Source organism: Panthera onca, chromosome B3 (assembly GCF_046562875.1).
Source record: "Panthera onca isolate mPanOnc1 chromosome B3, mPanOnc1 haplotype 2, whole genome shotgun sequence".
In the NCBI taxonomy this organism is placed as follows: domain Eukaryota; kingdom Metazoa; phylum Chordata; class Mammalia; order Carnivora; family Felidae; genus Panthera; species Panthera onca.
Window position 1 is genome coordinate 32,303,718 of NC_138344.1, and position 26,803 is coordinate 32,330,520.

Genomic DNA, 26,803 nt, shown 5'->3' on the forward strand with positions numbered 1-26,803 from the left:
ATTAAGTCACTGGCCCAAGGCCACACAGCTAATAGGGGCGGTGGGGGTAGTGGGATGGACTTGAATTTCATTGTTCCCCTAACCAGAATAGTCCAGATTATGCAGTAGCAGTAAACGCCTCTGAATCTCAGTAGCTTAACTCAAAAGACGCTACCTGTTTTGTGTAGGTTGGCAGGAGGCCTGGGCTTATTGTGCTAATTTAGGGACCCAGGCTGACATAAGCTTCATTTTGACACATGCTTCCACCATCACAGATGGCCACACAAAGAGAAGAGTATGCTATAGTGTCTGCAACTGAAATGATGTGCTTCTACTTGAAAATGGTATGTGTCATTTCTCATATTTTGCTAGCCAAAGCAAGTCATGTGCCACTCCCAACTTGGAGGGGCAAGGAGATGCACTCTTGCCATGAGCCCAGAAGGAGTCAAACAAGCTGTTTGGTATTAATGATTACCACTACCACTCAGGCCCTGGGCAGGTCATGCCTTTCTTGGCCTCAGTTTCCCTACCCACAAAACGAGCACAATCATTTTGTAAGGATCCCTTGTTATGAGGCTCCCTAATTAAATGGGGGATGTTGCTTATGGTTATGATGAGGCAGAACAGTTGCATCCCATTGAAGCTTCCATTAGCTGACAATCTTTGCCTCACCACAGGCAGCCCTGTAGCCCTGCATATGGAGCTCTCTGCAGAATAGCCTTTATCCAAGGATACATGCCAACCTTTTGGTCATTTACACACCTAATGTCTCAGAGAATATTTTCATTTCCGTCATCAACATGGCCATAGTTGCAGTCCCAGTGTTTGCTTGAAAATTCAGTCTGGAACCATCAGCTGTCCAGTTCATGTTGAAAGCCTGAGACTGCTTTGGCTTGAGAGTGTGAGGGTCTTGCTGAGTGATCCTTCTTCCAGGTTCCCCAAGCTCTATCTTTGAATCAAGTCAGATCACCAGGACTGTTTACTTGGCTTCTCACAATTTCACCCCAGGGACACTCCCCAGGATGTCTGCTCTGAGTCAGGGATGAGCTAAGCTACAGAAACTCCTTTGTTAGCCAAGGATTGTCGGTGCTAAGAGCAGTACAAAAAAACACCCTTAAAAAGTGCATTTCTCAATTCTATACAAACCATGGTGATCACACTGCCAGAGCACTTCGTTGGCTCCTTCCCTATGGGTCGTTTTGCTATGCAGCCACTTGTCGTCCTCTTCCTCACTCCCCTGATAGACTAGGTGGTGAACTTCCTGAAAATGGGGACTATCTTTTCATCTGGGTTTCATTGCATATGCAAAAACCTGATACCCAGCAGGTACTCAATAAATGTTCGCTGCATAAAAATGCTTCTGAAGATTCTTCATACAAGTTAATATATGATGACTTCCTTGTAGAATTTAGTGTCTATGGATGCGCTATTAGGCTAGTTGAACTTCAGGCCCAGAGATTCTATGAAACCAAAATAAGGTCAAAATCGGGGAGGAGGAGGAGGAGAAGCGCAGAAAAGGAGGACATTTCAAGCGGCGGGAGCACGAGAGGCAGGAAAGACAAGGTAGTATCGGGCACCGGGAAGACATCACTATGCCTGGAAAATTAAAACATAAGGTGAAGGAGGGAGGTTGGAGCCAGATGCCTGTAGGGGTCTAAGGTCAACGACCAAAAAGAAGAAATAACAGGACTTGGATTGGAGACAATGAGAGGAAGGCGTAAAAAAGGCGGTGGTGCATCAAATTCTGCGGCCAAGAGCTCCAAGAAATGAAAAGCAGGATGAGAGGAGGAAATACATTGCGTCCCCAAAGCTTCCTCTTATTTATGGGCGCTCCCGTTTCATAGAAGGTAAGCTGCAAGCACACTACTCGGTTCCTCAGGGCCAAGGGAGTGGAGGAGCCCCGCCTCTCTCTGTCACGTGGCCAGAAGCGCCGTTGGCACGTGACCCATCCCGCTCTAGGCCAATCAGCCTCCGCAGGGGCGGGACGCAGAGTGTGAGGGGCGGCAGCAACACAGTCGAGGCCGCTTCTTCTCGCGAGCCTTGCCGCCGTTGCTCCTCAGCCGCCCACGGCCCGGAGTGAAGATCTCGCGAGGTTTGGGCGCTGCGGCGGTAGGAGGAGGACGGAGAAGGACGGAGCCTAGCTGTTGCTGCCTCCCTCGCTCACTCCTTCGCGCACTCGCCCGCCCCCTCCCTCCCTCCCCTCCCTTCCCCGGCCCCGGCTCCGGCCCCGGCCCCGGCCCATTCGCTGTTCGGTCTTCCGCAGGGAGGATGTCGGGCTCGTCGCTGCCCAGCGCCCTGGCCCTCTCTCTGTTGCTGGTCTCCGGCTCCCTCCTCCCAGGGCCAGGCGCCGCTCAGAACGGTAAGTGGGGCGCCGGGGGCGGGCCGGGCGGGGGCTGAGAGACGCCGGCGACCCGAGCAGGCCGTCCCGGGCCCGAGGAGGTGCCGGAGCAAGGGGAAGAGGGCCGGTCGAATCTGAGGGGCTGCGGACCCGAGAGGAGATGCCGGTCTGGAGTTCCAAGAGGCGCGGGTGTGAGAACCGAGGCGCCGGTCCGAGAGGTGGGGGCGTCCGTTAGGAGCCTGAGGTGTTGCAGACTTAGAGGCTCCGCATCTTGGGGCTCGTCGCTCCGAGTCAGGGAGGGGACACCCAGGAAGCCGACGTGAGGAGCTGGAGTAGCGGGGGCGGATGGGGAGGGGGCGCAGCTTTTAAAGAAGGAGGTGGAAAACAGGTATTTGTGGTTAAGGCGACGAGAGTGGTGTCAGGCTGCCCAAGAGAGCGGGGGGTCCCGGGCACTGGGGTCATCTGGAATTCTGCCGGAGCCCCGCGAGACCGGCGACATCCTTAAAAGAATAAGGGAGACTTTGGGGGGGGGGAGTCCTGAAGAATACTGAGCAGAGTACTAGAGCCCCAAGGAGGGGCAAAGACTCGGGGAACCTTGGATAAGGAGGTGGAGGGAAGGTAGGTGGAATGCTAAGGTAGTGGGTTGACTGCAGTAAGGGATCTGGAAAGAGAAGCAGCTGGGGCTCTCAACGAGATGGGGGAAGAGGGCTGGGTTTGCTAAGGAGGGTGGAGTGTTGGGCATTCTGGGGTAGTGGTTGGGAGAGCAAAAAGGAGTGTCTAAATAAGGAGAGGAAAAATGAGCAGAGGATGGGGAGAAAGGGTTGAAACTGAGGCAGGGGGAATATTTATTAGAGCAGTAAAGGTGCCTGGGTAGAGAGATGGGGGTGAGGCGAAGGCAGAAAATAAGGGAAGGGAGTAAAATACAGGAAGCCGGGGGTGTAATGTTGGTGTGCAGTGTGGAGGATATATTAGGGATGGGAGGAGCGGAGTTGTGGCGAGTGCTGGAGGACACTGGTTAGGCCTTTGGGAAGGCAGGGACACGTAACTGGAACTGCCCTGGTGGGACTGAATCCGCCTGAAGACCAGGCGATGGAGGAAGTGGGTTTTTAAGATCTAAAAGTTTCGAGGAAGAGCAGACATTATTTCTGAGGAACATGCAAGTAGTTCCTGAGATGCGTGCAGGGGATGGTGGAAACAATTCGGTTTTAAGCTGAAGCTCTTCAGAGAAGATGGAGAGAAATCGTGAGGAATCCCCGTGATGGGGGATCTGGACAGAGAATTCTGACTGGTGAGGACATGTGTTGCAATTCAGCTGCTGAATTGATCTTTCACCGGTGAAAAGTACTGTGAACTAGTTTCTGCTCTTGTGGAAACAGCCTTTAAAGTATTTTTATAGGAAAGAATTTATGAGAAGTCAGTACTAGAGAGTGAACTATAAATTACTTTTGCTAATTCCTCAGTGTCTTCATTATGCTAGAACAATTTAAAATTACTCTTGTTAGAATAGTTGAGATGTAATGGTTTTCAATTTTTTTTTTAATGAAAATGAAAAAAAAAATTGGCTCATTTTAAAAAAAAAAGAGCCAGCGGAGTTAAGGATTCTAAGGAGAGTCTGGGCTTAAATGCTGAAGATTACAATGAAAATGCATCAATAAAGGATTGAAAACCCATTATCCGTTAAATGTAAGTGTTGTAACAGATTGCACTAATCAAATCTTATGTGTGCTTCACCGCCTTGAATTATCACTGCAGGGGTCAGCGAGGAAATATTCTTCTGTCTCTAGCATTGAATATGTGAAGTCTGTTGGGTAGTTTTCGATTTCCTCCAAAGCATGAGGCCGCTATGGAAGTCTGATTTGTGTCATCAGTTTTTAGTCTGTGTTAACAATGTGCCTTAAAGGAGCCTAATACTAGTTTCACCTTACCTATTTGATGTGTGGAAACAGCATGGTTTCATTTGGCACAATAGGTGACAGATTGTTGATCTTAACGTGTTTAATCTCTGTGCTGTGGCTTGGCTTCTTTCAATGATTTATAATACGGTGAAATTGTAGTTTCTTAGCAACTAAAGCAAGGTTTTTGGATAGGCCTACCAAAGACTCAACTGGCTATTCTCAGCAATGTGTTCTAAATACAGCATAGTGCAGCTTTTCCTTGAAATGAGCTTGAATTCAGTCATATGACATGACTGGTGAAGTGGAGCTGAGCTTGTTCCTGACCCAAATGAATGTAAATTTAAAAGAAAAAAATGGCTGTTTTTTTGAGTTTGAGTCCATATAGGTAAGGATGCCATTTTATAGTTTTCTATAACATGTCTTATAAGATTCATGCTTTCAACTGGTAATAGCCCTGCAATAGTCTGACCTCTTGTTATGGAGTTTATGTTTTCTTACATAGTGCATCAGAAATGGATACCATGCTCTGTATGATATCGAAATGTTAGATTATTTGTTTAAAATGATGACTTAGGGAAAAAAACACCTAAGTGTTTCTGGATTAAGTATGTGGTAGTTTAGACTGAGTATAGATGTTTTTCAAAAAGTCTCTTTCATTATCCCGAAAATGAAAAATTTGGACCCTCAAGGTCTCTTACTTCTCACCTCTGTGACCCATTACCATAGAGACTCAAGGCTTTCATTCAGGTAGACTTTGTTTCTCATCCAAATATTTAGACTTGGTAGGACCACAGTTTAAATTAAAATCCTTAGTTACGGTGTTGGTTTTTTTGTATGTATCAAGAAAGTTGTAATTCATTTTAAAGGAAGAAACTTGTTTTAAAGGTGGGGAATGGGCTAAATGGGTGATGGGTATTAAGGAGGGCACTTGTAATGAGCACTGGTTGTTATAAGTAAGGGAGGAATCATATATGTTAGCTAACTAGAATTTAAATAAAAACTTGAAAAAAAATTAAATTCCTCAAAAAAAGTAACTTTTTTGATAAGACATTCAAGAACCTTAGACTTTAAAATTAAAATTGGATGAGCGTAAGCCAAGCATTATTATATGGTGATCAAGAACAGACTTTGGATCCTGATAGACTTGTGTTTGAGGCCAGCCCTTTTAGCTAAGTGATTCTGAATAAAGTGCTTAATACTTCCAAATATCAGTTTTATCATCTGTAATTTGGAATTTATAATAATGCCAGTCTCCTAGGGAATGATGCAAAGATTAAATGAGGTAATGGCCATAAAGTACTTAGATTTCTACCTGGCATATAGAGAGTGAGTTTTAATAGAGTGAATTTTTACTATATGTAATATATGTTACTATATGTGCCATATGCTATATTATGTAGTATAACAGTACTATATGTACTAAGTGCTCACTATAGTGTTAGCTGTTACTGTTGTCCTTTAAAAAGTAGCATTATTATTTTTCCTCATGTATATGTTGAACCACTTGTTAGTTAATACTGTTCACTATCTTGAATAAAGCAAAGCAGGCCATTTTGAAGGCCCACAACGGAGAGATTTGCGCTTGAGCTTATATAACTTTAAGTGACCAGCTGCGCTGCCTCTGCAGTTGCAAATTCTGGTGAGGAAGTTTGTATTTCCATTTCCTTGTCAGGGAGATTTCATGGCTTTTTCTTTCAGAGAACGAAGTATCTTTTCATATGGGCTAGATAGGATCTAGAAGTTTTTCATAGAATCCCATTGTGAAAATGAGAAGTTGAATGTAGTGCCTGGCACACGTAGGAGTGTTGGAGATGTTAACTGATGAAAGAATGTGGAATGGAGTGTAACAATGTAATATACTCATACTGAAAATATAAAATTGGATAATTAACACTGCTCAGTGGGAGAAAATAAGGAGCCTAATGAATTTTATTGTTATTTTTTTTAAAACTTTTTAAATGTTTATTTACTTTTGAGAGAGAGAGACAGAGCATGAATGGGGGAGGGGAAGAGAGACAGGGAGACAGAATCTGAAGCAGGCTCCAGCCTCTGTGCTGTCAGCACAGAGCCCGATGCGGGGCTCAAACTCGTAGACCATGAGATCATGACCTGAGCCGAAGTCAGATGCTCAACTGACTGAGCCACCCAGGCACCCCATGAATTTTATTATTAATGAGCTAAACTTTAAGAAACTATTTTGCTTGGGTGATACTGGGTAGTTGTGAACATTGTGATTTGTAGCAATGCCAGTATTTGAAATAGATGATTCACAAATCTTTTTCTTTTCTGTCAAGTGCTGTTTGCTTCAATGGTTTGGCAGTATTCTCTCCAAGTACATTTTTAGACATATATTCACTATTGATTGTGCATCTCTTCTTTGGGTGAACTTAAATGGGCTACAGAAGACAGATGTACCTAGAGCAGCTGTGGCACAAGAGACATGCCAGATGTCAAGCAACACATCTTAACATAATTAATCCAAATAAGATTTTAAATGACCAGAAGAAATAGTTTGCTTTGCAATAAAGCATTTCCTGAAGAGATTATAAGCCTCTAGTCTCTTAGGCAACTGACAGAAGGGTCATTGCTGATATCACGGAGCACTGAGGCAAGAGAAATTGGTCCTGGGTCTGGGGTGGAAAGGCCCTGTTACTACGTCAGGATTGGTCCTGTGCTCTTAAGTTTTTGTTTTTCAACGTTACTAGATTCAAATTGGAAAGAGATGCAGATGGGGTTTTTGTGTTGTGAGACTTGATATAGCTGACCTGCTAATACTCCAAGGTTTAAAACAACAAAAGGAAATAAAAGTCTTTAAATATAAATGTGCTCCATAGTCCAAACATTGGCCAAAAATTAAGATCGAAGATCATTACACTCTTGACTTTGAATTATACAAATTTTCATGAGGAATTAGACTGTTATGTCTTGAAGGAATCCCGTTCTTTTTCTAAATACAATTTTGATATGAAATGTTTTCTCTAGTGGAGCATATTTTTAGACATTAGTAAAAGGCAAAATGTTACTGTAGTGTCTTTTTCTTTTGTAAAATAAAAGTTAGTTGTTAAACTGGGTCTGCAAAGATGAACAGATGTGGTCAAATAAGTGCTGTGACAATTTGAACACTTTCTCATTTACTTAGTTTGAGCTACTTTTTCAAAGTAAGGTATATGTAAAATCTGATACTTGCTGGATCTATGTAAAGGTTTTTGTTTGCAAGACAATTTGGGAAGGTAACGAGTAGCTAATAATCTATACAAATGTGAAGTATGTAAAAACACAGTGAATGACTATGTTGGATAAAATACAGGAGATGTTCAATAAAACTTTGGGTAAAATTGTGCAAAGAAGTTTTGGAAGAGGTGAATTCTGTGAATTTTCTACATCTGTTCAGTTTGGTTACAGTGAGAGCACAGTCTGGACAGGATCAGACATAGAGAATGACGTTGTAAGAGAAAGGGAAAGGCTGCAGAAGTACAAGGAGAAAAGTAAGATGTAAGACTGAGGAATAAATATTCATTTGAGAAGCATCTGGAAAAATAGAATCTGTCAGAAAGAATAGAGCAGGAACTTCTAAAGTAAACTCACACATCAACAACAACAAAAAATGAAGCGGAACTACTGGGTGGCTCAGTCAGTTGAGCGTCCTGACTTCGTTCGGCTCAGGTCATGATCTCGCTGTCTGTGAGGTTGGGCTCTGTGCTGACAGCTCTGTGCTGACAGCTCGGAGCCTGGAGCCTGGTTTGCATTCTGTGTCTCCCTCTCTCTCTGCTCCTCCCCCGCTCATTCTCTCTCTCTCTCTCTCTCTCTCTCTCTCTAAATTAACATTAAAAAATTTTTTTTTTTAAATGATGCAGGGGCGCCTGGGTAGCTCAGTAGGTGGCCTCCTACTTCGCCTCAGGTCATGATTTCATGGTTTACGGGTTTGAGCCTGGCATAGGGCTCTGTGCTGACAGCTCAGAGCCTAGAGCCTGCTACAGATTCTGTGTGTGTGTGTCTCTCTCTCTCTCTCTGCTCTCTCTCTCCTTCAAAAGTAAACATCAAAAAAAAAATTTTTTTTTAAATGGTGCGAAATCACCTCCTGTGACTTTCAGTGTGCCTCTTTAAATAAAACATTACTGTATTGTTTTACATGAATTGTTAAAACTACCATTGATGATGTGGAGTTTTGTGTTTTTTTTTTTTTTACGTTTTTTATTTCAGAGAGAGACAGTGTGTGAAAGGGGAAGGGGCACTCTGAGAGAGAGGGAAACACAGAATCAGAAGCGGGCTTCAGGCTCTGAGCTGTCAGCACAGAGCCTGACGCAGGGCTCGAACTCACAGATGGTGAGATCATGGCCTGAGCCGAAGTCAGATGCTCAACCTACTGAGCCACCCAGGTGCCCCTGATGACATGGAGTTTAATTTTAAGCACCTTAGATAATGCATTTTTAAACTTGTTTGTGAGATTATATAATATATAATACATGCTTCTCACTGAGTTTAAAGTGACATTGCAGCAATCTTACGAAAAAACATTATTTCTAGGTAAAACATTATCTGTTTTTCAAGAATTTATTCAGTTTAGGAGGAGTCCAGATTTGTACCTATCTAATTCTAATTTACTGTGTTACCTAAAACTGAAAGTAGTTCTTTTGTCTGTTTTTATGTACACACAAAGATACATTTGTTAATCAAAGCTAATTAACTTGAGGTTAATTTTACCTAATTGCTCATAACTTTTTTTTGTTTTCATTGCTCATAACTTTTAATTGGTCTATCTGTGTAGAAATGGGGTTTAAAGAATTTCTTAAGTATTTGCATACAGTAAATTAGTGGGAGACATATTTGATGTTCCTCACCCACTTGTTGGTTTTTTTTGTTTCTTATTTTTGTTATGTTTCGGATTTTAAAAACCCAGTCCTCTCTCTTCATTAAAACAGATTGTGGTCAGCTTTGATGGAAATAATCATGTGTTAAGTTACTTATACTAAAAAGTTGTGAATGGTATTTTGCATCTCTGAAAACAATTACGGAATGTTTTAAGACTGGCTTTCTTTCCAGATAATCTTAATTACTAGAAGCTTATGGTGTGTTTTATGGTATTTTCCAGAAGTATATCAGTTTAGATATGCTTTGCTTCTTTCTGTTTTAGCTTGGTTTATATTGTTGTTACACCCAAGTATCACTTCAAAGTGACTAGACAGTGAAATATAAATGAGACAATGTGAAATCACTCTGAAAGTGTCAGGGTTCTATATATTATGTAAGATTCTATTATCAGAAAACATTAAGTTCCAAAATGTACCAGTAGTTTAAATCATATTCAAATGTATACTCACATTCTGAAAGTGATTAAATATAAAATACTGTACAAGACAAAAGGTCAAGTCCTTTTCTGGTAGAATATTAACAAGGCGAAATGTTCCTTATGCAGTATGATACAGTAAAAAGAAGAGTGTACTTGTGTATATAAATTGTTAGGACATTGATTCTTCTTTTCTTCCTGATACAGCATTTGAAAACCACTTTGACTAGATGATGTCTAAATTCCCTTCCAGTTCTAAAATTACACAGTTCTATTGACCTTATAACTTAGAGGCCCGAGGGAGAGAATACTTTATTTTAATAAGTTTTTAGAAACTTACTTTTTGGAAATAAGAAAAATTGACTTTGAGGCATATGCTGCTTTGAAATCCCAACTGCCTGTAAACCTACTTCAGACAATGTTTGTAGTTTTTGTTTCAAGGAAGGCAGAATGGTGTAATAGAGATCTTATATTAAACTCACTGGGAAAATTGCCAGTGTGAGTTAAACATTTTAAGAAATGAAAATCACTGCCAGGTAGGTAGATATTTTGTGTTCTTTCTGTTGGTTGAAAAGTAGTTGACTGGGGCTCCAGGGTGGCTCAGTAGGTTAAGCATCAGACTTAGGCTCAGGTCGTGATCTCGCTGTCCATGGGTTCAAGCCCCGCGTCAGGCTCTGTGCTGACAGCTCAGAGTCTGGAGCCTGCTTTGGATTCTATGTCTCCCTCTCTTTCACCCCCTGTCCTCCAACCTCCTAACCGCCTCCCCCCCAAACTCATGCTCTGTTTCTCTCTCAAAAAATAAACTTAAAAAAAAAAAAAAAAAAAGAAAAGTAGTTGGCTATTGTGGAGGCCATGAAGAGAAAATGAGGCACACTAAATAATTGTGTTCTCCTTTGAGCAGGTTTGTTTTCTATTTATGACTTCATTTCTCCTGTCTCTTAGTATTTTTTTTTTTTTTTTTTTAGATCTCTAACCCTTTCCATTATAGTTGAACAAGACAATCGAACTATTCTTGGAATTAAATCTGAGGAAGTTCCTAGATAGATAGTCCTTAGAAACAGTGTGTTGAAGAGTTTCAAATTTTTTTAATGTTTATTTATTTTTGAGAGAGAGAGGGGGGCAGAGCGTGAGCAGGGGAGGGGCAGAGAGACAGGGAGACAGAATCTGAAGCAGGCTCCAGGCTCTGAGCTGTCAGCACAGAGCCCGACATGGGGCTCAGACTCACAGACCATGAGTTCATGACCTGAGCTGAAGTCAGACGCTTAGCCGACTGAGCCACCCAGGCACCCCTCAAAAGTCTCAATTTATATGTTTATTCATTATACCTCTTTGTATTTGTTAGGTATGTCCATTTCCTTGCTTTTTAAAAAATGTTTTTGTTAGAATTTCAAACATACAGAGCGAGTAATGTAATAATCTCCCATATGCTTATCTAGTTTCAAGTGTTATCAACTACATCCTTGCTGCTTATTAATTTTAAAATAACCTGATAATTAACATTACAAATTAAATTTTCTAGTTGCTGAAATACACTTAGTAGACATTAGCTTGTATTATTAGTAAAATAGAAACAATTTGGTTCACATTTAATTATGTTGAAATGATTCTAAAAATATAAAAGCTCTTTAGAAAAAGACTTTCACACTTTAGTCTGTGACCCAGATGGAGAAATAGATTTTATTTGTGACTAAGTAGATGCATAAATATGTAACATTTTGTACAGCAGTGTCTGCACTCTGTAATGTATATGAAGAAAACTATTGTGACCTGGCTGGATCCGTAGTTCATTAATGGATGGTGAGACTCCTGTTTGAAAAACAGCCTTTTCTAGTATGGAGTAGTATTGGGTTGTTTTGTTTTTATTTGTTATATGCCATGTTAGTCTGGAACAATCTGATGATTTTTATAAACATAGTAAAGATTTTCACAACGTATCTGTCAGTAGTATCAACATGTACTGTTACTGGTCACTATTAAAGAGGAAAATACAGCATTGTTGAATTAATACATTAGCCATTACTTGTATAATATTGGTTTTTGTTTTCCCTATTTGGATTTGGGACATAGAGGAAGCTACAGTAATTTGAATATCATAAGCAAAACCTAAGTTTTGTAGTATGTTTAGTTGTCCTTTTAAATTAGAACTTAACGTTCCTTATTCTGTAACCCCTGCCTTCGAATTATTGGTTGAGTACAGGGCTGGTAGCTCTACCTGTTTAATTTACTCAGAGCTAAATGCTTACTCTGATGCTGTTGTCTGAGGCACTTTGCTGGTGAGTCCAGAATGACTTGAGCACTGGCCAGAGGAAGGGAGGGAAAAAGAAAGAAGCATCACAGAAGAATCATTAGCCTTTCATGTTTAAGATCCTAGAGTGGCACGTTTGTTTTCTTATTTTTAGACATTGCTTAGAGGAAAAAAAGGCAACAATATGTCCTTTGTTCTGTTTTGGCAACTATTGGAATACTCTCTTTTTCCCTCCCTTCCTCCCTTCCTTCCAAAGACCTTATTTTTAAAGTAATCTCTACACCCAACTTGGGGCTTGAACTCACAACCCTGAGATCAAGAATCATAGGCTCTACTGATGGAGCCAGAGGCACCACTGAAATACTTCTCAGTCCATAGATTGAAGGAATATGTTACATTTAACTTAGGATTTTTCATTTTTAATTTAAGTTTAGCAGGTTGGAAACCATTGTGGAACAACTGGGAAAAAATGGCATAGTAGCTTCAGCATTGAAATTGTATTTGTTAATGTTGAACATCAAATCATTCACCAAGGAAGATGAAATAAATGGTCTTAATGCAAACCAGGAAACTGCTACCTGGAAAAAAGCAGCTATAAAGAGGTTTCAGATAACTTGCTGGGAGCTGTCATTGAATTACCCTTAGACAAGTAACCTAGTGATCACATATCAAAATTATGGAACTACTAACAGTATTACTGTTTTCTTACTAGGATAGAACTTCAAATAATTATGAACACTTTCTATCCACATTTAAGGTGAAATGCAAATAATTCTACATTTTTTTTATGAAAATTTTTTTTAACGTTTATTTATTTTTGAGACAGAGAGAGACAGAGCATGAACGGGGGAGGGTCAGAGAGAGGGAGACACAGAATCTGAAACAGGCTCCAGGCTCTGAGCTGTCAGCACAGAGCCTGATGCAGGGCTCGAGCTCACGGACCACGAGATCATGACCTGAGCCGAAATTGGCCGCTTAACCAACTGAGCCACCCAGGCGCCCCCAAATAATTCTACATTGATGGTAGCTTAAGACTTAGGGAAAAATCCTGAGGGATCTAAATTTAGGAAAAGGGAGCACTAGGGGGGATATGATTATCTATTAATACCTTCAAGGTAGCGGTGTAAATGAAGTAAGGGAATTAGGCAGTCTCCAAAGATGGATGGGCTGTATGAAAGAGCGGTGGCCTAGAGCACAAGGAAGAAAAGTATAGGTTTAGTATTAAGATTTTAATGAAACTAGCAGAAGAATAGTTATTTGCACTTACTCATTGTCAGAGCCATTATAAGTAGGACAAAGAGCTGATTGGGAGGGACCTCATAAAACAAAAGGGAGGATCTCTTTCTGTTATATCTAGTACTTGCTTAGGAGCTCAATAATAGAAGAAAAAACCTTTATGGAAATGAATATAAAATGAAATGGGATGTCCAGAAGTTTCTAAGGGTCAGAATTAGTTTGTTTCCAACACTAAAGTTCTGTGATTATGAATTCAAGAAAAATGGTAGACTAATTTTGAAATCCACTAAAGTAGCTTTTTTTTTTTTTTTTTAAGGTAGCTTTTTAATACATTAAAAAAAATCTTTCAGAGAGAGGGAGAGAGAGAAAGAATCCCAAGCAGGCTCCACGCTCAGCTCAGAGCCCAGCGAAGGCTCAATCCCATGACCCTGGGACTGTCCTAAGCCAAAATCAAGAGTCAGCAGCGATCAAAAAGACTGAAATCTTGCCATTTGCGACAATGTGCATGGAACTAGAGTGTATCATGCTAAATGAAAAAAGTCAGAGAAAGAAAAAAACATTTCACTCGTGGAATTTAAGAAAACAGATGAACACAGGTGAAGGGAAGTAAAAATAAGATAAAAACAGGCAGACAAACCATTAGAGATTCTTAAATACAGAGAACAAAGTGTGGGTTGCTGGTGGGGTGTTTGTTGGGTAGGGGGATGGGCTAAAGGGGCTTGGGGCATTCAGGAGGGCACTTGTTGGGATGAGCACTGGATGTTATATGGAAGTGATGAATCACTAAATTCTTTTCCTGAAATCATTATTACACTATATGTTAACTAACTTGGATTTAAATTTTAAAAAAAGGAGAAAAGGAGGAAAAGGGGAAAAAAATCAAGAGTCAGATGCTCGATCGACTAAGCCTCCCAGGTACCCCTAAAGTACCTTTATGATCTACCTGTAACGCTGAAAATGGGATTCTCTTTATTATAACCTTCATAAACAGCTTTTTTTGTTTAGTTATCAAAAACCTATACAATGAAACTTTTCCAGTTTGTTTTACACTTGGAAGCATAAGCTTCAGAAGAGTTCATTCACTAGACTGCATGGAACCTAGTAAAAGTTTAACCTTTGGCTCTTAGAAATTAGGCTTTGTCTTTTATATGGTAAATGTCAGCTATTAAGAAAGACTTATCAACAGAAAAGAGCACTTACAGACTCTCATTAAGACTTCGTTGGTCAAAGTTCTGCATAAAAGCCTTCCCTTGTTCTTTGAGTGGGAGCTGGTGCTGTAATACTTTGGTAGAGGTGGGAGCTCACTTTAATTAGTTCAGAGTGTAGGGTTGCCAGATAAAATGCAAGATGTCAGTTATATTTGAATTTCAGATAAACAATGAGAAATTTTTATTTGTTATTTTATTTGTTAAACAGTAGAAGAATGTCTTTTTCCACCCCCATTTTGGTTTTCCATTTAGAACTTAAGTGACAAAGAGTCTTGTAATTTGGTGAGTTTGAAATCTTTTTTTTTTTTTTTTTTAAAGTTTATTTATTTTGAAAGAGAGAAAGAGCACGCAGGGGAGGAGCAGAGAGGGAGAGAGAATCCCAAGCAGGGGATTTGATGTGGGGCTCAAACTCATGAACTGTGAGACTGTAAGCTGAGCAGCAACCAAGAGAGTTGTATGCTTAACCTACTGAGCCACCCAGGGGCCCCCAAAACAAATCTTTTTAAAGTAGATTTAATATGACCCAAATTGTTTTATATTGCAAATTGTGTATGAGAAGATAGTTTAGGGTAGTTTTTTTTTTTTTTTTTTTTTTTTTTTTTGTTCCATCACATTTCTATATATGTTCTTCAGTTCTGTTATATTTGATAGAATATGTTTTTTATTGTCTAAAAATTGAAGCTATTTTCAGGAAGGATGTGAGCAGAAGGTCTCAAGTTAGATTTTTTTAGCAATTCCTCTCTTCTTACCTAAAAATATTTTAAAATTTGGGGCACTATTGCCTGAGGGTATATGACAAAGATGATTCTGAGGTTATTAGTTCAAAGATTGTCCTTCAGATTTTTGCTCAGGGGCTTGGAATGTATTTGCGTTATTGGTGTGGAAGAAGAGTATAAATGAAGATATGACACACCCTTTTCCTCCTAGTGGGCTCAGAATAATTTTCGCTTGCTGAATTATAGCCACCTGATGTAAAGAGTCAGAAAGTAGGTGTTAGCTCTGCAGTCTAGGGATATGATTTCTTTACAGTTAAATTTTATTTTATTTATCTATTTTTTAAAAAATGTTTATTTTTGAGAGAGAGAGTGAGTGAGCGAGAGTGCACAAACGGGGGAGGAGCAGAGAGCAGAGAGAGAGAGAGAGAGAGAGAGAGAGATACATAGAATCCGAAGCAGCCTCCAGGCTCTAAGCTGTTGGCACAGAGCCTGACACAGGGGTCAAACCCATGAACCGTGAGATCATGACCTGAGCTGAAGTTGGGTGCCTAACTGACTGAGCCACCCAGGCACCCCTACAGTTGAATTTTAATACTAAGAAAAATCATGGTTTTGTGAACTTTAATTATAAGGTCTTTGACCAGAGGTGTGTCACTATGTATTAATAGTTCAGTATAAGAGATTTTACTTTCTGTCCTTTTGATGTGGGCTGGGGTGAGGTGGCTATAAAAATAACAAGAATTGAACAATGTAAGAGGTTCCAGGGTGAATGATATAAAGTAGCATAAAACATAATCATAATTATACTTATGCATTTATTTGAAATATATTTAATGCAGTCTTAAGAAGTGTTAAAAATAATTCATGGTTTTTATGACACTAGAAAATTAATATAGTTTAAATTTGATGCCTAAATTCAGTTGGAGACCATATTACAGGATAAACTGATAGATTCTTTCCTCCCTGTGAATGTAAAATGTAAATAAAAACTATGTTTAAAATGTTATTTTTGTGGGACATTGTGGTTAAGTAGAAAAAGCACCGCACTTGGCAGTAGACTTGAATTCCTATTTCCATTTTAGTTGCTATGGTTTCTATTTTTTAAGTTGGTATAATACTTAATCTATAGGATTTTCATTAGATTAAATGATGTGCAGGAAACTGCTTTATAGACTGCTATATTGTAAAGTGGCATGCATGTGTAGTATTCAGTTATATAGGACCTTGTCCTTTATAAGAGTATTTACCCTTATAGGTTAACTGCAACCCTGGTGGTTCATAGGAAATTGAAGAGGAAAATAAAGTACTAATGAGAAGGGCAAGATTAATTCAAGGTTGGTTTTTCTGACAAATGATGACTATGTTTTAGAATATGCATTTTATTTTATTTGAATGTGCATTTTATTTGTTTGTTTCTTATTTATTAGAGAGAGAGCATGTGCACTTGTGAACAGGGGAGGGGCAGAGGGAGAGAGAAAATCCCAAGCAGGCTCCACGATGTAGGGCTTGATCCCACCACCCTGGGATCATGACCTAAGCTGAAATCAAGAGTCGGACACTCAACTGACTGAGCTACCCAGGTGCCCCTAGAATGTGCATTTTAGTTGGTTGTCAGCAGACTAGCCTTTTGACTGAATCATCTTCCCTCTGCTAGGGAAGCCTGATACTAAAATTTTATAGTCTTTGAAGTGTGCTTCCCTGTACTGCTGTCATCTCATGTTAAATCTGGTTACAGGGACACCCTGTTATGCCTCATCCCTATTCATTCCTTCCCCTAGATAGATGACAGAAAGTAAAGTGTATTTTGTGTCCTCATTTTTAACACATTTTCGTAACTCTCCTTTGCTATCCTCCATGAACTTCATAGATGTTTTAAGCTTCCTACACATTAAGAAAAAAAATATGTAATTCCATAAATGTAATGTAAAGGAGAATATAACTTAAAATACTTATTTCAGTCTGAATGTTCAGGCATGGCTGCATAGGAAGGCAGTGAGGTAGCCTGCCATTTATATTCTTATGTAGAAAAACCAAGAATGTGATAGCTCCAAACGCAGGCTGGTATAGTCCTGCTTTGTAAAGGTGATTCAGATACCACAGGTGGCATTGCTATTGACAGTGTCATTTTCTGAGAAAGTGAACAAGTTTTGGTGAAGTTTCAAATGAAACAAAGTCCAGTTTATCCTCACTTTATGTAGTAATTGCATTCCTGGAAAATTGAATGATGATTAAAGTCATGTAAATATTTGTTTATTGTTTTTTACTTTGTGTTATATTTAAAACAGAGTTTCTAGGCTCAGAGCAAGGTTTTCATCTTGAATGTCATTTGAAAGTTGTGTAGGGAGAGGGGGACAACTCTTTGTTGTGCAAGACATTCCTACTTTGTGGGATATTGAGGATCCCTGGACTTGGCCTACTAGAGGCTAGTAGTGCCATCTCAATCATGTATCAATCAAAAATACACCCACAGATTTCCAAAATGCTCCATAAAAGGCAGAGCAATCTCTGTTGAAAATATCTCCATGATTCCCTCCACTTGTAAATATCCTCTGCTAGAGGATTATAGTACCTAGTCCCCAGGACAGCCATTGGTCAAAGCCACACTATTCTAGGAATGGAAAGGCAAGGAGAGCAGCTGTTCACTTGTTTTTATTCATTTTGTTAACATGCATTAAATTTTTTTTTAATGTTTATTCATTTTTGAGAGAGAGACACAGTGCAAGTAGGGGAGGGGCCGAGAGAGAAGGCGACACAGAATCCAAAGCAGGCTGGAGGCTCTGAGCCGTCAGCACAGAAACCGAGCAGGGCTCCAACTCATAAACCATGAGATCGTGACCTGAGCCAAAGTCTGATGCTTAACCAACTAAGTCACCCCAGGCGCCCCTCTTTTTGTTAATATGCATGAAAGCAGGGGTTGCAAATTCAGTTATTGCAGGAGCGAGGCAAGTACTGCTTGCTAAACTGCAATACATGCTTGGACTGAAAACACTGCAAGTTGGACCTCTAAAAATACTGTACTGGTCAAATAAAACTGTCTCTGGACCCCGTTTTGCATGCCCTTTACCAAAGGATTATATTAGGAGTTTTGAAGCCTGAGACATTGGATTGGAGTCCTGATTTTTGGCAGTTCTCTTAATCCCCGTTTCCTTATCCGTTAACTAGGAATAACAGACACCTCATATACACAGTGGTGGTTGGGATGAGATTGCATATGTAATCACTTAGCATGATACTTGACACAAGATATGTGCTGGATAACCTTTTCTGTCACTAATACCCTTTCAGTTATCTTGGTTTACTTTTTAATCTCAAAGCTAGCTGGGTTTTATAGTGAAATGATTATGAAATTTGAAATCTCTAATATGGGGATATTAGTCCCTTATTTTTAATAAAAACAAGGAAGTAATTAAAATGAAAGTTTTCGGCTAACACACAACCTATCAACCATTTAAGGTATTTGGAGCTTGATGCTTATAACACTAAACATTGCTAATTCCAAACTATTTCGGTAGATCAGTGTCTTTTGGTTAGCTTTCAATTTTAGCTTAGCAATTATGTTTATTTAGCAGTGCTATTTAATTTTGAAGTAACGATATTGCTAATACTACAACACTTTATTGCACCTTCAAAATTAGATTATGCCATAGTAGTGACATATTTTTATAGTTGTTGCTTGAGTGAGAAATTTAGCAACATAATTTTCACTAGGAAACTCACATGTATGACTTTCTTCCAGTTGTGCATTGAATGCTTTAAACGTTCCACATTTTCTTTGTTCTTGTAAAATGCTTTAAAAGCATGTAGATCTTGCTGTACATCTTGTTTTCATACTTTAGCAGCAGGAAGTTTTTTTTCTTTTTAACTTTAGGCATTAAGACATACCTCAATGATTAAGGCAATACAAGAAATATGTGCTTTATTCCTTTATTCCCATCCTCAGAATTCTGTTGTTCATCTTTGTTTTCCTCCACAATATGATTTAGAGTCATTTTTAAGAGCTCTGTGCTTTATATATATGTGTATATATATATATGTATATGTATGTATATATATGTATATACACGTGTGTGTATGTATATACTTATATGTGTGTATATACATATATGTGTAAGACCAAGAAATATATATAAAATATATATATAGTATACATACAGTATACATATAATTTTTTAAAGTCCTTTTTTTTTCTTATTTGGAATGAAAAAGGCCCTCTCAGTGGGCCAATTTCAGGTATCAAGAATTCAGTCATCATCAATGTAATTCCCTTCAGTGACAATGAGTAACAACAGATGTTGCTTTTTTTCCTATTTTTTTTTTTTTTTTCTATCTTAATTTTAGTTCTTACCCATACCTATCTGGTCTTGCCCATTCTGGTATCTTCCATTGTTTCTAGGCAAACTTTTGGCACTTTTAAATTCTTTGTTCTGTTTTATTTGAATATCTTTGAGGCAGAGGGGTGGCAAATTCAATTGTACTTGTCATATGCAAAGTTTAGTTTAATTGACTCATGTTTTTGAGCCGGAGTGTTTGCATATTGTGACTTCTGGGTATTTTTGCTTTTCCTAATAGCTGTTTAATGATTTTCTTTATGTGATGGAGATTTTTCTAACATGCTCTTAAAATCTTTTAATTCCCACAGGGTTATAATGTCCATATTTTCCAGAAACTGCTCAGCTAGTCTTCGAGGACTAGCACAAAGGAAGTTAATTCCTTATAGAAGTGAGGACATAAAGAGAGAAAGAATTCCAGGCAGGTGGCTAGTAATGAATATTGATTATGAACTATGAGGTGCTTACTGTGGGCTGGCAAATTTTAGTGCTTCCCTGCAAAGCTACCACTTACTGTGAAGTGCACATGAAACATTCTGAAATGTCTGCCTATAGAGCATATAATTTGCTATCCTTTGGCAGGCAGACATTAAAATTCAATTATGGGATGGGGGTGGTGCTAGGGGTAGTCAGATTTTACAGCTGTAGGACGAAAGGGCAAACTTTGATGTTCACTAAAGAAAAAAAACACTAGAGTGTATGGAGTAGTAATTCTTACTTTAGAGACAACACTAAACTATAGTGAAAATTGAGAAATTACCAGTAGAAGTATGAGATGGCTAGCATTTGTATTTATTTCAGTAACAGGTATGTATATTTTAGCAGCTTTAAAGTCAGAATGGGAAAGAAACAATGGGAATGTGTTTTCAGTAGCGTCTTAGAGTATCACTTTACCATTCTGCAACAGTATCCATTTGTCACTGAAACAGCTCAAGAATTGTATCAAGTCTTAAACTCTCAAAATACACCACTGGAAAAACTTAACAGGCCCAGTAGTAACTAGGAGAGCCTGAGGTAACCAGATACATAAAACTTGTCAGCTATCTCTACCTAAAATATAATGAAGTTTTCATTGGGTTGAATTTTCAAAGAATGGATATAATTTACTACAGGAGGGAATATTAGCAGACAGGGAGGATAAACCTTCCTGCCTTGGATACTAGTTAACCATTTTGATGTGGAGTTACTTTATTTAAGTTTTTGAAAAAAGGGGATAGTTACTGGATTAAAAAATTATGAAAGGACTTGCTTACATGGTAATTTCAAATAATACCCAGGTGTATAAGGTAAAATATTAAAGTTCCTCCTTTTATGCCTTAATTCCCACTCTCCAGGAACAAGCACTGTTAGTAGTCTGTTGGGTATCCTTACAAAGTTTGTTCTATGTAAACATAATTTATAGACTGTAAAGCTCTAGTAGTATTAATTATGATATAATTTATCTTGGTATTTATAGCCTTCCTTTATTGACTATGGTAATTGGAATGATAGATATTTTTATTTATTAAGTGTATGGAGCCTTTAGAATACATCTGTTGTTACTCATTGTCACTGAAGGGAATTACATTGATGATGACTGAATTCTTGATACCTGAAACTGGCCCACTGAGAGGGCCTTTTTCATTTCAAATAGGGAAAAAAGCTTTATTAAATGGAAAAGAACAATATATTATTGTATTTTTATCTTGGGGCATGTTTTTTTTTTTTGGCTGAAATCTTGAATGTTCACACATTTAATATCTTAGCCATGTGGCTGATTCCTGGGACAACTCTGCTAGTTTTTAGTGAAAGTGTTCTGGATACAATTTTGCTGTCCTTTTCAAGAGAAGCGGCAATATTTTGCTGGTGTTTGGGAGACTAGGTAAGTAATATAACCTCATTGTGGTGGTGGAGGGGTACTACTTAATCTTGGAGGTATGAGATACTGAAGACCTGAAACAAGATGATTAGAGTACAAATAAATAATTATGAAAGGAGAGAACAGATTTGAATTGTTGCCTGAATTTTGGGATTTCCTGAGGAATCAAGGAGGGAGCAGACTGTAGTGGATAAAATATTAGTGAATAGGATTCAGAAGATTTGGATTCTAGTAAGGGTGCTGCACTTGAATTAGAGCCTCTTTGGACCATGGTATATGTTAAGTTGTAGATTGGGGCAAGAATTAGATTTAAGTTTTCAACTTTTTAAAAATGTTTGTTTGTTTTGTGAGAGAAGGAGAGAGCCTGTGCATGAGATGAGGAGGGGCAGAGAGAGAGAAAGAGAGAGAGAGAGAGAGAGGGAGAGAGGGAGAGAGAATCCCAAGCAGGCTCTGCTCTGTCAGCAGGGAGCCTGACACGGGACTCAATCTCACGAATCGCAAGATCATGACCTGAGCCGAAATCAAGAGTCAGATGCTCAACTGACTGAGCCACCCAGGTGCCCCTAAGTTTTCAACTTTTAGCAGCTGAAAAAAAAAATTTTTTTTTTTTCATTTAAAAATCAAGTAGAATCTCAAGTAGAGTTGTTTAGGGGGAAAGGGAGATTCCTAATTGTTCCCCAGAATCCTTAGGGTTGGAGGAGCAGAATTTTAAAATTGATGAAATGGGTGACCTCTTTGTGGACCTACTACTGAAGTTTTTGCACAAGGATGTATCTTACCTTTAGTTCGTGATCTACTTGCTCAGTCTTATAGCTGCCTGGGAGAGGTCCTGTAGATACTTGGCAAAGTCAGTGATTAAAGTATTTATACTAATAGATTTGTCTGTGGTTGACATAAGACCAAAGGAAATGATGATCTCTTTAAGGCAGAATCTATAAAATAGCACAAAGATAGTCATCCTGTGCAAAATGTTAAAATAATTGTTAAAATAATTTTTATTGCAAGATTTGTAGACTTTTTGTGAGAAAGACCTGCTTGTCATATGCATTGAGTTTTGAAATCCAAGGATATGCACAAGATAGAAGAGTGCAGAGCCACGCCGTTAAGTCCCTGCCTGGAAAAGGATTCAAAGTGCCGTTCGTTTTCATCCCTCCGTGGGAGGAAAATCTTAAGGGTATGTGTGGTTTTAGAAACACCTTGGCAATCTGCCAATAAGAACTAGAAATCTACCACTAAGTACCAGTTTACTAGCTAGGAACACGAGCTTAAAACAATGTCACAGTTGGGAATGCCAAAGACCTTTTAAATTCATAGGCACACGTAGAATTTTTGTATAGGTAACTTAGATAATTGGGGATAGATGTATACTGAAAAAGGCCTGAACTGGTAATAGTGATGAAAAAGAAGTAGAACACACTGTGCAGTAGTCATTCTGAGATAAAATGTTTTTGGTTTACATAATGCATATAGGATATTATTTAGTCTGGTTATCTGTAATAAAGTATTGCTGTCAGTGAGGCAGAACAGTGTAGTGTTTTGAACTCCGGAATCATAACTGCTAGCATCTGCATCCTGCCTCTGCATATCTGTAGAATGGCAATAACAACCTCAAGGAGTAGGCCTTATTTTAATGTAATGAGATTGTATAATATACACTTCACTATGCTTGACATATATAAGTGATCAGTAAAGGTTAGGTGCTGTTATAATAAATTTGTTTTCAGAGACATTCAGTTAACTGTTACTATCTTTTTAGAATTTTTTAAATTATTATTATTTTTTAATTTTTTTAACGTTTATTTATTTTTGAGACAGAGAGAGACAGCATGAATGGGGGAAGGTTAAAGAGAGAGGGAGACACAGAAGCTGAAACAGGCTCCAGGCTCTGAGCTGTCAGCACAGAGCCTGACGTGGGGCTTGAACTCATGGACTGTGAGATCATGACCTGAGCTAAAGTCGGACGCTCAACCGACTGAGCCACCCAGGCGCCCCTAATTATTATTATTTTTAATTATTTTTAATGTTTATTTTTGAGAGAGAGAGACAGAGCACGAGTAGGAGAGGGCAGAGAGAGAGAGGGAAACACAGAATCCGAAGCAGGCTCCAGGCTCTGAGCGGGCAGCACAGAGCCTGATGCGGGGCTCGAACCCATGGACCATGAGATCATGACCTAAGCCACCCAGATGCCCTTAGAATTTTTTTTTTTTTTTTTTTTTTAAAGAATAGTTAGAAAATGTCCTGCTTTCTGCCCTTTCCTCCATAGAGGACTTTCTTAAAGATTATCTTTCCAAAGAAGAAATTTCTAGGCTGTTTGTTTTTGATTCTGGGAGGTTTACAGGGAAATCTGAATTTCCTTCTCTTTTGGGATGGATGATGGTCAACATCATTACCTAATTTGGAAAAGAATGGGAAAGCTGAATTCCAACTGTTAAAGTAAAATCTCAAAAGTCTATTTAAGTTCAAATTTTGGGGGTGCCTGGGTGGCTCAGTCGGTTAACCCTCTGACTTCAGCTCAGGTCATGATCTCACAGTTTGTAAGTTCGAGCCCTGTGTTGGGCTCTGTGCTGACAGTTTAGAGACTGGAGCTTGCTTTGGATTATCTGTCTCCTTCTCCCTGCCCCTCCCCTGCTTGTGCTCTGTCTCTCAAAATAATAAATAAATGTTAAAAAAATTTTTTTAACTCAGTTTTTATTCCCTTGCTTGTTAGGATTAATGGATATGGATGCATGGCAAGAAAACAGTCGTTAGGGATTCCCCCCCCCCCCTTTTTTTTTGTTTTTAATGACAGTAACTTCTAGGGGCATCTGTGGTAAATTCAAACATACCATAGTCGAGTTTTCTAGAATTTATGATTCTGTCAATACTCAGAAATATGACTGATATTGTGAAAAACTCCACTAATTTAAGAAATATGGTTTCATTTATTGTACTACTCGTTAACATACTAATTACTAGTACACTATTAAGTTTTTAATAGGTTGAAATTTGACAAAAGCGTTTTACCCTTAATCCTCTGTTAATGAGAATTGTATTTCTCACCATTCTTTTAACAGGTGTTATTGACTATAATATGTGCAGCAAGCCATTGTGGGGATACAAAATTATAGACCTGTTCTGGTTTTCAAATAATTCATAATCTGTTAAAATATACTCTCAAGCACAGTATTGCTTTATGCATCTTCATGGATTCAGAGAATACTGTATTTCAATTTATTGACCATTAATAATATGCAGATTTACAGAATATTAACTGTTACATTAGAAAAGACTTTACAAATCATCCATTCCAATCTTATGATTATATACACAAGTGAACTAAGGTTTCAGATGAAACATCTATATTCTCAAATGGAACGATTTCTTTACATTATTATAACTTTTCTTAGTCACAATTTAAATTGGTATGTCTAGCATTTTATTACTGTGAAATTGGTATTCATTTCTGAAACAGTATCAGAAAGCACCTAATAATACATTTGAAAGAGTCAGTGCTAGCCTACATAATCTTGGCCTATTTTGTACCAGGGTTTCTAATTTTACTAGATAAGATAGTACTCTCAGACTACCAAGTAGGGAACTACCTTTTGCAGATATTAGAGTTCATTGATCTTTGTATACTGTCATTTGAAACCAAGGCAGTAGAGCTTGGATATATATGCATACTTTATATGGTTAGTAGGGAAATTATCTTAGCCAAGGGTGGTATAGCTACCAAATAATATTGAATGTAGAGGAATAGGGTTGAGGACTTACCAGTTTTGATTGGGGGGCGGGGTGGGAATCCAGGAATTTGGAGGTGCTTTGTAGGACTAGATATACTTAAATTTGAGACATCGTTGTTTTAACAGTCAAAGGGGTTCTTGGAAAATTATTGCTTAGAGTTCTTGGGAAAAGTTTGTAAATCACAAATACACTGTATTTAGAATTGAAAGTTAATTGACCTGGAGTTTTAATCTATATAGCTCCATTCTAATTGCTTGATTTTACACTGTACAACCTCCAGGTTCCCCATTAGTGGGATAACCATAATTCTCAGTTGGTGACTATTGCCCCATCACAATTATTCATAGCATCCCTTTCACTTTTAAAAGTGTCCTGGTTTAGGGGCGCCTGGGTGGTTCAATTGGTAAAGTGTCCAACTTTGGCTCAGGTCATGATCTCATGGTTTGTGAGTTTGAACCCTGTGTCGGCGTCTGTGCCGACAGCTCGGAGCCAGGAGCCTGCTTCGGATTCTGTGTCTCCCTCTCTCTCTCTGCCCCTCCCCCACTCATGTTCATTCTCAAGAATAAATAAACATTAAAAAAATTTTTTTTTTTAAAAGTGTCCTGGTTTAGATAATAAATTATGTGGTTGCCTTACTCATGAGCATGATATCTGCCTTGTGTACTTTAATATGATGAAGGTGTATGAAATGTCTTGTTTTGGGTAATATGTTTTTTCCCTAAGCTATTTGTTTAGTGGAGTTAGGAGGTCATTGATAAAGACAGTCTTGTGGAAGTCTGGGTGATCTCAAGGCTGACAATTTATAGACTAGAAAAGAGCCCTATGTGTTTGTGCTTGCATCAGAAACACAAGACTGGTGGATATTACTTAGCTTGTCTGGGTTAAACTGAATTTTCATTGCTCAAAGATAATTTTGCATTTATGTCTGATTTTTATTTTTATTAAAAAAATTTTTTTTAATGTTTATTTTTGAGAGAGAGAGAGCATGAGTAGGAGGGGAGAGAGAGAGAGAGAGAGGGAGACAGAATCTGAAGCAGGCTCCGGCTCTGAGCTGTCAGCACAGAGCCCAAACTGCCAGATCATGACCTGAGCCACAGCTGGACACTTAACTGACTGAGCCACCCAGGTGCCCATTATGTGTCATTTAAAAAAAATTTATCTGAAATCAGGTACTCAATCCCAAGGGCAAATAAATCTTAGCATGTGGTTATAAGTATTTTTCAGTTAGTTTATTTAATTATTTTTAATGGACTTTAGTTTTTGAAGCAGTTTAGGTTCACAGCAAAATTGAGCAAAAAGGTACAGAGAAATACCATATATCCCCTGCCCTTACCCACACCTACAGCCTTCTCCACTAATACCCCATTCCTATCAGAGTGGTGCATTTGTGGCAATTTGTGAACCCACATCGATACCACATTATCACTCAAAGTCCATAGTTTACATTAGAGTTCATTCTTAATGTTGTCCATTCTAGGAGTTTTGAGACATGAAATGACCTGTATCCGCTATTATAGTATCATAGAAAATAGTTTCACAGTCCTAAAAGTCCTCTGTGTTCCACCTGTTCATTTTCCCCTCGTCCCTTAGCCCCTGGCAACCACTGATCTTTTTACTGTCTCCATAGTTTTGCCTTTTTTTAGAGTGACATATAGTTGGAATCATACAGTATATAACCTTTTCAGATTGGCTTTTTCACTTCGTAATATGCAATTAAGTTTCCTCCATGTCTTTTCATGGCTTCATAGCTCATTTCTTTTTAGCACTGAATAATATTTCATTGTCTGGAGTATATTTAATTTTAAGAAAGTGTTCTTGATAGTCTCTTTATAAGTAGGCTTACTAAATTCCACAAGTAGGATCTTAATTCTTTTAACAGCAGATTGAATGTATGTTATATTCCCATTTAGTGGGGGTGAAATTGTTTATTTGCTTTAAGAATGATTTTCCCTGCTTAAAACTTTCTTCATATTATATGCCCCTTTTGGGGATG

The 26,803-nt window shown here is 38.6% G+C and overlaps 1 protein-coding gene across 6 annotated transcripts in view; it reads left to right on the top strand.

Annotated features, from left to right (window-relative positions):
• The first annotated feature begins 1,966 nt into the window (after positions 1-1,966).
• NPTN (neuroplastin) overlaps positions 1,967-26,803 on the top strand; it is a 73,039-nt gene continuing 48,202 nt past the window's right edge. For 2 of the 6 annotated variants that reach the window (XM_060618109.3, XM_060618110.3), the window contains exon 1: positions 2,094-2,338. In XM_060618109.3, the coding sequence (XP_060474092.1) occupies positions 2,248-2,338 (91 nt within the window). In that variant the 5' untranslated portion in view covers positions 2,094-2,247. The other 4 variants (XM_060618106.2, XR_013556365.2, XM_060618107.2 and 1 more) reach the window with 4 other exon arrangements.